This window comes from Zalophus californianus, chromosome 15 (assembly GCF_009762305.2).
Source record: "Zalophus californianus isolate mZalCal1 chromosome 15, mZalCal1.pri.v2, whole genome shotgun sequence".
Taxonomy (NCBI): domain Eukaryota; kingdom Metazoa; phylum Chordata; class Mammalia; order Carnivora; family Otariidae; genus Zalophus; species Zalophus californianus.
The window spans coordinates 70,356,748-70,370,498 of NC_045609.1; the positions used below are offsets into that span (position 1 = coordinate 70,356,748).

Below are 13,751 nucleotides of genomic sequence, written 5' to 3' on the forward strand. Positions count from 1 at the left end.
TCACTTTGTCCTCCTGTGGTCACTCCATTTCCTCTGTCTTGGCAGAGGGGGAAGAGGGGAAGCTGGGCAGTAGCTTTGGGTGGGGGAGGGCAGCTGTGGTCGTTTTTAATGGGAAATATCTCTCAGAGATGCTCCTAGGGGCTCCCTAGAGCCCCATCCCAGTGCTGGGCTGGTTTCCATGGAGATAGGGCACTGAGACTCCCTGTGAGGTTGCAACTGTACCTGGGGGGAGGGTCTCCAGCCAGGATCCGGCCCTTCCCTCCCCCAGATTGGTGGCAGTATGGCTGAGAAAGCTGTATTTCCACCCAGTTCTGGGTATATCAGTGTGTCTTGCAGAATCTTGGATCATTAAAGATAAACATATTTAAAAAAAAAAAAAAAAATCCAAATAATCCAATTAAAAAATGGGCAGGGGTGACTGGGTGGTGCAGTCAGTTGGGCATCCAACTCTTGGTTTCGGCTCAGGTCATGATCTCGGGGTCATGAGATCAAGCCCCGCGTGGGGCTACATGCTCAGCAGAGAGTCTGCTTGAGATTCTCTCTGTCCCTCCCCAAACCCCCTCCATGCACCTTCTCTCTCTCAAATGAATTAGTAAATAAATCTTTTTTTTTTTTTTTTTTTAAGATTTTATTTGAGAGAGAGAGAAGGAGAGACAGTGAGAGAGTACAAGCGGGGAGGAGAGGGAGAAGCAGGCTCCCTGCAGAGCAAGAGCCCGATGCAGGGCTTGATCCCAGGACCCTGGGATCATGACTCGAGCCGAAGGCAGTCACTTAACCGACTGAGCCACCCAGGCGCCCCTAGTAAATAAATCTTTAAAAAAAAAGTGGGCAGAAGACATGAACAGATAGTTCTCCAAAGAAGACATACAGATGCCAACGGACACATCATCAGGGAAAGGCAAATCAAAACTACAATGATATATCACACCCGTCAGAATGGCTAGCATCAAAATCACAAGAAACAAGTGTTTCAAGGATGTGGAGAAAAAGGAACCCTCTTGTACCGCTGGTGGGAATGCAAACTGGTGCAGCCAATGTGGAAAACAGTATGGAGGTTCCTCAAAAAATTAAACATAGAACTACCCTACAAGCCCATAATCATACTACTGGGTATTTACCCCCAAAATACAAAAACACTAATTCAAAGGGATACATGCACTCCATGTTTACTGCAGCATCATTTATATCAGCCAAAGTATGGAAGCAGCCCAAGTATCTACCGACAGATGAATGGATAAGGAAGATGTGCAGGAAAATGCCACATTAGCAAGGCCAATCACACGGACACAAGGGATGACAGCTACTCACCCCACCCACTCTACCATGTTTCCTACAGTGCTTTAAATAGCAGCAAAAAATTCCTAATTGATTCCAAAAGCCCGTATCTAAAAGCAAAAGACTTGAAAGTGAAGAAGACGTTTGGGAAGGCAGTCCTCTTACCAGCTGTTCGCCATTGTAGTGACCTTCAATAATTCGATCATAGGAGATTCCAACAGGTATTATCAAGATGTCTGGAATGGTATTAGTAGACAAAGTATCTACCACAACTGACAAAAGTCCTGCCCGAGCACAGGAGGTTTTTCCACTCCTAGAGCGTGTACCTTCCAGAAAAATCTCTAAGAACTGCTGCTGTCGAAGTAGTTCAACTATATGCTGGAATATAAGGAGAATGTAAACCATGAATTCAAGACCACCCAACTTAGAATAAGCTCAGCAAAGTTAAATCTTAAAATAAACAAACAAAAACCTGTAACTTCACTACTGACAAAATATTTTATTCACAGGAATAATAGCAAGCCAGCTCCGCCGATGCTATATTTTGGTGATAACAGAAATAATCATCAACCCCCATACCCAGACAATAACCACTTAAATAATTACACAGACAACAATTTTTTTTTTAAATCTCAATCAAGTCTGTTTTTCCTTCTACTGTGATAACTACTATAAGGGCTTTAAGGGTGATGAGAGGGCATACATACTCCATGGAGCAAAGCTCTATAGAGAATATCCTTCCGTCCATCTGGCGTTTCGTCCAGCCTCCGACGTATGAAAAAGCCCCCAAGCTTATGGATCAAGGTACTATAAATTGAAGAACGCATCCGTTATTTATAAGTAAAAATGTAACAATATTCAATTCCAAGTTACTTCAAAACATATGCCGTAGGAATATAAACCACATGTGTTGTTTGAGCTGTTGACAGTGAAAATGTGGATGTTTTTCCATTTTCCATGTTACTGACATTTTTCAGTCATTTGCATCATTGGTCAGCCTTTAGAATATCACTTCGTGTACTGAAGCCCTACTAACCTACTAACATCTGTTCCAAACCAAAAGAAGTTTGTATAATATATTACCCTGCAAAGGTAATGTTACAGATTTTAAGAGGATGATGAAATACTGCTCAATTTGAAAACTGTCAAGGATCTCAGGACACTGACTGTTAGACATCCTGAAATCTGCCTTTGGCACATTTGCTACAAAATGAATGTGATGTTACAAAAGCTCCTTTGGGGAAATTTCCTCAAGAAAGTACTGCTTAGAGAGTGTCTCTGTAAGACAAGGGTAATTTTATCAAACCAAAACCAAGCACAACCATTTTCCCAAAACATGAAACAAAAATGTGCTTTATGTACACTTACACGGGGATAAAACGATTCTTTTCTCAACCCCATGGTTCTATGACACTGACAGATTTTGATACTGAGATGAAATTTTATAATACTTAAGGCAACGTTTCCAAATTCAGAGCCTCCTCTTCTTTTCAAATAGAGTGATATTAATATCAATATATATTTTCACTATCTTCTTTCACTCTCTGAGAGCAAAACTATGAAAAAGTTCATAATGAATGAGATGAACCCCCCAGAGAAACAACCCACCCTGAAAAGTGGTTTGTGAACGGGCAGACTGGCGTGTAACAGAAGAAAGTGGCCAATAAACAGGCCAGGTCATCGACTGTCACGTCTGAAGGAAGGATGAGCTAAGCAACGCCCGGCACAGAGTTCATGAAAAGGAAAGTTGGATTATGAGATATTATCAATTTTTAACACGCATTTCGATGAGATTCTTCCAGCAGCACCTGCAAGCTGAGAACCTGGAGGGAATGAGTACAGGAATTACTCTGATGACAGGAAAGGCAAACTATTATGGGGCAGGGCCCCCCTAAAGCCCAAAGGGAACAGTTCTCTTGGCTCTAAGTCTGTGCCTGCTACCGACTTTCTGGTGACTTTCTAATGCAACTTCCCAGTTTTCCCAGTACTGGGAAGAGGTTCCCAGGAGAGTAAACACAGATATTCTAGTCCCTAGGGAAGCATGTCTGCCCCGCAGGGGGTGTATCGCATCGCATTAGAGCTGTTTGTTTATATTCCCCAGTAGATTATGAGCTATTTGAAGGCAAGGACTATGTAACTTCTTCACTCTTGTCTACAGCACAGCTGGTAAGTATCAGTGACTACACGAATGAATGGCTTCCCTTCAGCTATTCCCATGAGTCCGGTTAGCCACAGAACTCTGAGCCAATGGAATCAGGAAGGAGCTCCTTGGACTGTGAGGCTGAGGATCAGACTTCACAACACACAAAGGTTATTACGGCTACTTTGTGAGACCTTATGTGCACAACCCCCCACTCCACTTGCTCTCCAGTTACTGTAAATCCATCCTCCTCATACTCCCTACTGCTCGGAGCCGACGTCACAGATGCTCTCTGCTTTGAAATTTGAACCTGCAATGTCCCCAACCAACTAAACCTACTCCTCACCCATTCCCCATTGGTGATCAGCTCCACTATCTATCCAGTTCCCTGGTGGTAAATATCTGGGAGTCTTCCTCCCACAACTCCCCCTCTCTGGACTAGCATTTCGTCTTATAAATTCACCTTACTAAATACTTTTCCACTCTATGCCTTCCTCACCAAGAGCACCACTACAAATTTTAATTTAAGCCTTCATTATCTTTTGCCTAAACTACTTTAATAGAGTCAGAATTGTTCTAACACCCTGTAATCCAGAATGACTTTTCAAAATGCAAATCTGACCACTTTTCAACTACAGGATACACTCTAAACTCAGCTTAAAAACTGTTTTGACCTAGCTCCCACTCCCCATGCAATGACCACTTCCGGCCTCTGACCCTTCCCACTGCACCCTGCATTCCTGTGCAATGACCACTTCTGGCCTCTGACCCTTCCCACCGCACCCTGCATTCTAACCCTACCAAATCGTCTGCCGTTTTGGGGCCGTACCAGGCATCTGAGCCTCTCGGCCTCTTCACATACTATTTCCTCTGAATGGAATGCACTGCCTTCTCCTGAAAAACCTCTAAAATATACTTTTTGTGTCGTATTATAATTATTACGTGTTTCTAGCACTACTAAATTATCAGGTCAAAGGTAACAGGTATGGTTCTTCTTACTTTATACCATCACCACGACCCATATCCCCACCCCCACCTTCCCTACTGCCAGGCCTGCTACAGTAATTTGCTATCTCATCTTTCTAATTGCCTTTTAGCCGTGTGATAAATAGTGCCCATGAAGTTGAGGTATTCACAGTTCAAGTATCCCACATAAAGCATAGAAATAACAGTGATAGTCTTAATGTCTTTTTGTACCTTTCAGATTTTCCACAATAAACATGCATGACTTGTATAATGAAAGCAAAAAACCTAATGTCATCTCTACAATAACATGTTTCAAAATGTACACTGAAAACACCAAAAATTCAAAATATAATTTTTCCATACCTTAAATTTCAAAATAAGTTGGTCTTACCTGAAGATGGGAATGTTCAGATTGTTGCCTGAAGCAATGTACGGTGCTTTGATGTTATGGCAGAAGAGAATGAAAGTCAGCAGGAGATAGTCAATATGTGATCTGTGAACTGGTAGAAATATAAGTGGCAAATTCATCTAGTAAAAGAAAAAATGCCAAATTTAAAATTCAAATGTGAATTTCAATCACACTTCGCAACTTCATATTTGGTTAGAATCACTCCAACGCTGGCTAATCAATGACTCATTCTTTAAAAACATTTTCCAGTAATATGAACTTCTTCCAATTTAACACTTCCTTAGCTGAAAACAACCACCACCACCACCACAATTAAAAAAAAAAAAAAGAGCTGGGGAAGGAGAAGTGCAACTGAGAATTCAAGTGGACTTTATGTATTTCTGAGAGTCAGCCCTGATCATGTCAAAAGAGCAAAGTAAACCCCAAGCTTGGTTTGGCTTGAAATCATGGGCAGTCACTTACTAGCCGTGACTGGGCAATCTTTATCTGTGCTTTTATTTTGTCACTTATAAATATGGATTGTTCTATCTAATTTCAGAGCTGTTGCAAGATAACTTACAAAAGGAATCCAGCACATTACTGGTAGGTCCTCCCTTACTCACCCCTCCCCAAATGCACAGCTACTGTGCTCATGTCACATGGAGGAAATCTTCCAAATGGGTTGGATGCACACAGGACACAAGAGAACATTTCCATACAAAAGAACTCTAAAATCACTCCACAAACATGGGGACAACAGAATGACAGATCCCACAAAATTCTTGCCTCAGTTGCAGCTTTAACCATCTCAAGTTGGCCTTTGTGAATCTGAATATTCCAAAAGAAGCTGTTGAACAGTTTGAGCAACACCCATCCCGTCAGTCTAAAAGAAGGGGGGAAAAAAAAAAAGAAATTCAAATGTATATACATACATTTAGAGAGTTGACTTTTGTCTACTTAAGTTTCTGAACCTACAACCGAAAAGTACTTGTAAGTAACTTAGTATGTGTATGTCTGTACCTGAACTATTGAATTAAAGAGCTGACTTTCACATGCACACTTATGGATACATGTATTTATTATAGACTAAAATCTTACATTTCTATTTATCTATTTATTACAGATGAAAATCTTACATTTCACTCAAATAGCACACTTTACACTTCAGAAGCAAATCATTAACAGAATATTTAGGTGAACAGAAAGCTGCATAAAACCACTCCCTTTAAGATATGGATATGTGGGGTGCCTGGGTGGCTCTGTTGGTTAGGCGACTGCCTTTAGCTCAGGTCATGATCCTGGAGTCCCGGGATCAAGTCCCGCGTCGGGCTCCCTGCTCAGTGGGGAGTCTGCTTCTCCCTCTGACCCTCCCCCCCCCATGCTCTATCTCATTCTCTCTCTCAAATAAATAAAAATCTTTAAAAAAAAAAAAGAAAAAAAGATATGGATATGTGAAACCCAGCTCACAAGTCTAGAGATAAGTCAGCAGTCATACAAGGGCTGCTATCGATTAACAAAGATCAAGGCACCTTAAAGTCTACCACAGGGCTACTTTCCATGGAAGCTGAATAAGAATATAAGGAGTTTTGGGCACATGGGTGGCTCAGTCGGTTAAGCATCTGCCTTCAGCTCAGGTCATGATCACAGGGTCCTGGGATCGAGTCCCACATGGGATTGAAAGTCCCTCATCGGGGTCCCTGCTCAGCAGGGAATCTGCTTCTCCCTCTACCCTTTCCCCCTGCCCGTGATCTCTCTCTCAAATAAATAAAATCTTAAAAAAATTAAAAAAATAAAAAATAAAATAAAAAGGAGTTTTAACAACAGAATATGTCCAAACTTCCTTTGGACCAAAACCATTGTGCCAGGAAAGTCTAATGGTTCAGTCCCTGTTTGCTCAAAATAGGATGGCTCTCACTGAAAACTTTGTGCTTTGCCTCTTAATACCTGATCATCGTTGGTGAGACAGTGGCAACCATTTCTTGAAGGATCCTTTTGGCTTTCTTTTTCACTTTATTGATGGCTTTTGATTGCTGCTGAGCAGAACCATCAGGGTTTAATTCAGCAGCCACTTCTGTAATTGCCTCTTGTACTCTGGAAAACAGAAAATGTAACTAGTTCTATGCTACATTCTGCATCCAGTATTTTCTAAATCATAGCTATAAGTCACAAAACAAAATGTATCTTCTTAATATGTGATTAACATGAAAATAAGCTCAAATTAGATATGTTTTATCTGGCTGCCTAATAAATATTAAGGATATTATATTCCTAAATCAATGAATCCCTGAGGAATCTGGAAAGCAGCTTTAAAAATTTAACTCAAATTCACTGGGTAACAGCTACAGGAATTTGAACATTCCAGGTATGTTGCGGGGGATACAAAGTTACACTCTACCAGAGGGGAGAGAAAGGTTGTGGCTTTAGGCAATACTCAGAGGTATCCAAAGCCCACTGCCAAAGTAATGTGTGATTTTTCTTTTAAAGACCTAATTTATTACTCATTTATATAGTGACTTTATTAGTAGAACTATATGTGACACTCCCTAGGAGGGATCAGAGAGGGGCATAAATATTTACAAGTGTTTGCCATATCAACCCAGTAATTTAAGAAAGCTCAAGATTAAAACAACACAGAGCAATAAGCAGTGAAGTAAGATGTAAGATCTAATCCAGTTTTGTAAATTTTCCATGTGACTTAAGGAAGAACCCATGAGGTTAAACCTCCTTAAATCACTTTTAATATCATAGTTACTAGTCAAAACCTCTGGATGGAATGAAACATCCTTGAAGGTTTTTACCTAGAAAACAGAATATACAATAACCCAAAGGAGTTTCAAATAATATGTTTTCTCCCACTGTTGCTACTGATTTTAGACTAGTACATAGCAAAAACCGCATATAACCCCATAATTCATTAATTCAAAAGTCCAATTTCACAGACTGCTGATGCACCTTAGGCCATTCCTTTAATACCTTTATTTCAATCTGGCCAGGAATGTTTTTACAAGTAATTGAGAAGATAATTAAATCTCCATTATCAACTATTTATTCATTCATTCAATATTTATTGAGTACCTACTACATGCCACCACTGTTCGGGCCTTAGCAACCACACTACAGGGTTTCTAAGCAGTCTTTCAAACCACTCTGGTCTCTGGCTCCCCAAATCCAGATAGATGTCTACCATGGTGACACCAAATGAGGTGGATCAGAGACCGACCTTCATGCAAACTCTCATATTCTAACGCCTAAACTTGAGAATGATTTATTTCCCCACTCCATCTGAGTTCCAGTCAGTCTCCCATTTGTAAGTAAGCTCTTCTGAGAGCAAGGACAGAATCTTATTCTCTTAAAATTTCTAGTAAGGATTTCCTAGCACAAGAATTTGTGCCTAGGTACTCAAAAACTGACAGAAATATCAAATGTGTTTCCCTTTTGGCTATAATGATAAGAAACACAATGTCCCAACATTCGTATTACAGAAAACAGAGAACTGGAAATATGTTCATCTCTGAATTCCGACTCACCTTTCACATCTTAGAAACCCATTCGATTGTTAATGCATAAAACAAGACTGCTATTCCCAAAACCATCAGTTCTCCTACTTTTCCTTGCTTTCCTTTTGAGTTTAACATTTAACATTTGGAAATGGAAATCCCTCTTGAGACAGAGTCCCAGAGAAAGTAAAGGTTAATAAAGGAAGGCAAAAATTCCTACCCCACTTCCCCCCCAACTCCCCACCCCCCGCCTCTTCCCTTTATAACAGCATCCCCACCCTTACCTACTGCTGTTCAGTACATTTTCAGCCACATTGGTGGCAAACATGCCTTTATGGACATCTCGCTCTTGAACAAAAAGCACATAAGAAAGACGTCTTGCAAGCCATCCTCTGTGCCTGCAATGTGAAAAGGACTTAGCAGAGAAGTCATCTAGGTACACCTAAAACAAACTGCTTGACTTGTAGTTTCCTGCTATAAAAACAAAGCCTTGTTTCATCTATTCCTGAAATTTGGTGTTCTCCTTTAGCAAATTCTCCTTAGTAGTTCAGGATGATCTATGCAATTTCATTTCTGATTTCTTTTGTGTACACTCAACCAAAATTTAAACTTGGAATTTGTGTACTAAAATGCTTGAATGGCGTTACTCTGCCAAATAATAAACCAAATATAAAAACAAAAGAAATTTAAAGTCTTACTTTATTAATATATTTTTTAAAAGTATGCTGAATGCTATATATATATATGTAACTTATAGCTATGAGCTATAAAGAGATAATCCGGAAGTCTTTTCTACATGAAGGGCTAATTTTTTATAAAAGGTAATTTTTTTTTTATCTAAGGCAATCACTGACTCTGACAAAGCTGATTAGTTGACAGAAGTCAAGGATAATTAAAGTATGGTCTAAACATTTGTACACTGGGCTTATGAAGCCAGAAGTTCTTACCTCCCCCCCCACCCCCCCACCCCCCCCCAACATTTGACATATCTAAGGGATAGGACTATTCCCATTGTTGTTGGTAACTATGTGTTACTTATATAGGGGCTTGGGACAGAGACCTCAGAATAACAATGTTACAAACCTTCATATGCAATGATTTGAAACCATTTGTAATGATTATATAATGCCTCATTATCATTTCACGCATAAAGACACTCAAATAGACAGATTTCAAATATAAATGCATGAATTCTGAAAAGCCCTCAGTTAAGGAAAAGTAACTGGAGGAAGAAGTGTTGATTAATCACTTGTTCCTTCATCTCTTTTTCTGACATTCTCTTTTTCTACCTCCTTTCCTTTGTCTCAATTCTCTGCAAACATGACCCACTATGTTAAGTGTTTAATTCTAAATTCTTCCTTGAGTGAACACTTTCACAATTGTTACTAGAATGTGCAAAGTCCCAGCTCTTGATGAAATCCTTCTGTAATGGATTGAAGGCAGTGTGTGTGTGTGTGTGTATGTGTGTGTGTGCTTAAAAGTGTCTAGGCTTTGCTTCATGTAACACACAGAGAAGTGAAGTAGCCAGCTCAACTGCACAGGCAGGTCATCACACGGACTGGTTTCAGATCACCTAGTCAGTACAGTGTAGGCTTTTTTTTCTTAAATGCCTTCAACTGGGGACAACAAATGAACCCTTTGGCTTTATACATAAAATGGCTACTTACATAAACAAGAGACTCTATGAGATCCCTTAGGATCTTAAGTCAAAAAAGAGAGAAAAAATATCAGGGGGCCAGAATTGCTCCTCTCTCCTTTAAATTTAAAAGAGAGAGAGAGAGGGGGAGAAGGGTAGCATGGGATTGGGAAAAAATATGTCCCCTGACTTTGGTTCTATTAAAAAAAAAAAACAAAACACTTTTATATGCAGGCATTGTCATGCTCACTTATTACCTCATCACCAAAATATGATCAGTAACATCAGAAAGCCTTCAAATTTACATATTTGACTTCTTGGATCAATTTTCACAGAATTTCAAGAATGTCTCATCACCTGAACCTACTGCTGACCTATTCCAGGCATTTACTCTTAGAACTAAGTAGAAGGACTGGCAGCGTTTTTGGCTGCCATTCTCTCCTGCCTCACAGACATTCACACAACCTCCCCTCACCCCTCCCTTATCCCCTAGCCTAGATTCACATAAAACAAAGCCTCTTTTCTCTCACTGGGATGCCTAACAGCCCACCCCCAAGTGCCTGACGTCTGGAAGAATTCTAAAGAAAGTCTTAAGCTAGTAATAAAATGAAAGAACATTTGCTCAATACAGGAATACATCTTCTAAAACTCCATAGATTAGGTTTATTTCAATTTTTAAGCATAAAATAATAAGTCATAAGACATTCAAACTTACCCTTTCCTCAGACAAATCTTTATCACGTTTTGGTACACTTCAGATATAAAATCAATATGCAAATAGAAAGAGAAAGCTATAAGTGATATCTACACTCTCATGAAATCAGTACCATATAATTACATAGTGGTAATAGTAACCAGTCTCTCAGGGGGCTATGCTACTTCCAATTTTTAGATAAGGCCTCTTGTGTCAGAAGCTCAATTCTATTAATTCTCAAAAAGATGAAGAAATTCCTCTTAGAGTATATCCATTGATTATTATAGTTTTTCTTTTGAGATGTATTAGAAATAAAAGAAATTTCTTTTTACCTTGTGTGAGTTTCATTGATATAAATAACATTCCGCAAACCCAAAGATGGGATACTGGAGTTGAAAAATTTATCCTACATGAAACAAAATAAATGTAGACATAAGTATACAACTGGATGGCTGGTGAAGAGCTCACATTACTTCTTTTTTTTTTTAAAGATTTTATTTATTTGAGAGAGAGAGAGCATGAGCTGGGGGGAGAGGGAGAGGGAGAAGGAGACTCCCCACTCAGCAGGGAGCCTGCCTTGGGGCTTGATCTCAAGACCCTGAGATCATGACCTGAGCTAAAGGCAGACGCTTAACCAACTGAGCCACCCAGGCATCCCACATTACTACTTCTTGATAACTTTTATAACTCAAGTATAAAGTTAAGCACTGCTTCAAAAATCTAAGTGATGAAGAAAAATGCTTTATTGAAAAGTACTTTTTAGTCTTCAAAGAAGGTCACAAACTCAGAATTAAGGCTTACCACGTTGCAAAGGAAGCTGTGCCTCCCTTTCCTGCCTCACTCCCTACCTCCAACCCAAAAGAGTTGAAGCTACTGAGAGCTTATTAAATCACTGACAGGAATATTGGAGATTTCAGTATTCCCCAAATGCAAAAATACCATGCTAAGTAGCATGTAGTTATCATTAGATTATTAAATCCAGCAATAATCCTGACACAATAATTATTATCCCCATTTTACAGATAGGAAAATTGAGGCTGATGGAGGTTCTAATATTCAAATCTACATCTTGCTCTAAAGAGTACGGTCTTTATTTCTCTAAAATGACTGTTTACTTAATTGGAAAATGTACGGCTAAAGGTCACTCTCTTTACAGGAAAACTTAAAAGGATAACTCAGAGATAGTTCTTCTGGAAAGAGAAAGTCTGTAGCTTTATCAGTGTGGACAAAAAGGTAAACATTCCACAAATAAATGCTGGGAAAGCATAATGTACCTTCAATAGAAGATATAAAAATATTTACTTGGAATCTCTTTAGAGATAAGGAAAACAGGGTATCAGAGAAAGGGCAGCAAATATCAAAAATTACTATGAAAGTACTGTTTAAAATTATTTTAAATAAACATGCCACGAAAGAACTTAAAATCAAGTTCAACTCCATCAGGTACTGTATTTAAGCAAAAAACAATTATTTACTATACAACTCATCCATGCCCACCCCAAAACACCCCCAACCACCACCACCAAATAATTTCCTACACTCTATCCTGACGCCTAGGTGGCTCAGTCAGTTGAGCTTCAGACTCTTGGTTTCGGCTCAGGTCGTGATCTCAGGGTCCTGGGATCGAGCCTCGTTGGGCTCTGTGCTCAGCACAGAATCTACTTGGGATTTTCTCTCCCTCTCCTTCTGCCCCTCCCCCATGTTCATGCGTGTGTTCACTTTCTCTCTCTAAAATAAATAAATCTTTTTAAAAAAAAGAATACATTAAAGTCAAGGTATTATTTTGACTTTTTAAGGATTTGAAATTAGAATTAGATGAGATGCCAGTCTAAAAAGAAAAGTCACATGATCATTTATTTAAATTTTTATTTCTACTGGCCTATTAATCTGAACTGCCCTCACTCCTAGACTATAAATGTCATGGTCCTTCAATTCTACCAAATTCCTGCAACAGGTGCTTGTGATTTAAAAGGAACAATATTTATAATTAAGAATATTTAACATAAATTGCTTGGGTCCCACACAAATCTTTCCCAAGTTAGTGAACCTTTACACCAGACTCAGAATTCTACTTCCTGCCAAGCCAATCCTGAGTAGAAAATTCACACAGCACAGTCAGCTACCCACACAGGTTATAAGCAATGTCTATAAATGAAAGGCACTCAAAATGGCAGAATTTCTGTCCTGATAACTGGCCCATCCCAGAAAGAGTTAACATCCAGGTATACTTTTTTTTTTTTTAAAGATTTTATCCATTTATTTGAGAGAGAGAATGAGAGATAGCACAAGAGGGAAGAGGGTCAGAGGGAGAATCAGACTCCCTACTGAGCAGGGAGCCGGATGTAGGACTCGATCCGGGGACTCCAGGATCATAACCCGGGCCGAAGGCAGTCACCCAACCAACTGAGCCACCCAGGTGCCCAGGTATACCTTTTAAAAGGTAACTCTACTGCCCAAGAACACAGCCACTTCGATTCTACATTCCCGGGCTAACTCATCCATCTAGCAAATTACCAACAGAAGCTTGCCTTTCATCCAACTGACTCTTTTCAAATACTACACTGTAATGTGAAAGATTCTGCATGACATGTGTTTGCTTCACCAAAATATAAACAAACCCGCACATACTCTATTTAAAATCTTCAGCCTAACATTTTATTTTTTAAAGACTTTACTTATTTGAGAGAGCGAGAAAGCGCGTGCGCGCGGGTGCTTGAGCAAGTAGAGCAGGGGGAGAGGGGCAGAGGGAGAAGCAGACTCGACTCAGGACTTGATCCAGACGCTGAGGTCACGACCTGAGTTAAAGGCAGAGGTTTAACTGACTCAGCCACACGGGCACCCCTTATTTTGTTTTAAATAGATTTTATTTATTTATTTATTTATTTATTTATTTATTTATTTATTTATTTATTTATTTGGGGGAGGGTAAAGAGAGAAAGAGAAAATCTCAAGCTGACTCCACGCTGAGCACAGAGCCCGATGCAGAGCTCCATCTCACAACCCAGAGATCATGACCTGAGCAGAAATCAGGAGTCGGACACCTATCTGACTGAGCCACCCAGGCACCCCAATCCTAACATTTTAGTAACCATCTTTCACTATAACAGTCACCAGATACTCACCCTCCCTACCCATCCCCCCTGCAACAGAAACTT

General features: G+C 39.7%; 1 protein-coding gene across 6 annotated transcripts in view; it reads right to left on the minus strand.

Moving 5' to 3' along the window:
• Positions 1-13,751, minus strand: part of GPAM (glycerol-3-phosphate acyltransferase, mitochondrial) — a 59,487-nt gene that overhangs the window by 17,422 nt on the left and 28,314 nt on the right. For all 6 annotated transcript variants that reach the window (XM_027594295.2, XM_027594290.2, XM_027594304.2 and 3 more), the window contains 7 exons: positions 10,929-11,002; positions 8,551-8,664; positions 6,714-6,860; positions 5,556-5,652; positions 4,773-4,909; positions 1,983-2,082; positions 1,441-1,653 (listed from right to left, as the gene is read on the minus strand). In XM_027594295.2, the coding sequence (XP_027450096.1) occupies positions 1,441-1,653; positions 1,983-2,082; positions 4,773-4,909; positions 5,556-5,652; positions 6,714-6,860; positions 8,551-8,664; positions 10,929-11,002 (882 nt within the window). The remainder of the gene's footprint in view (positions 1-1,440; positions 1,654-1,982; positions 2,083-4,772; positions 4,910-5,555; positions 5,653-6,713; positions 6,861-8,550; positions 8,665-10,928; positions 11,003-13,751) is intronic.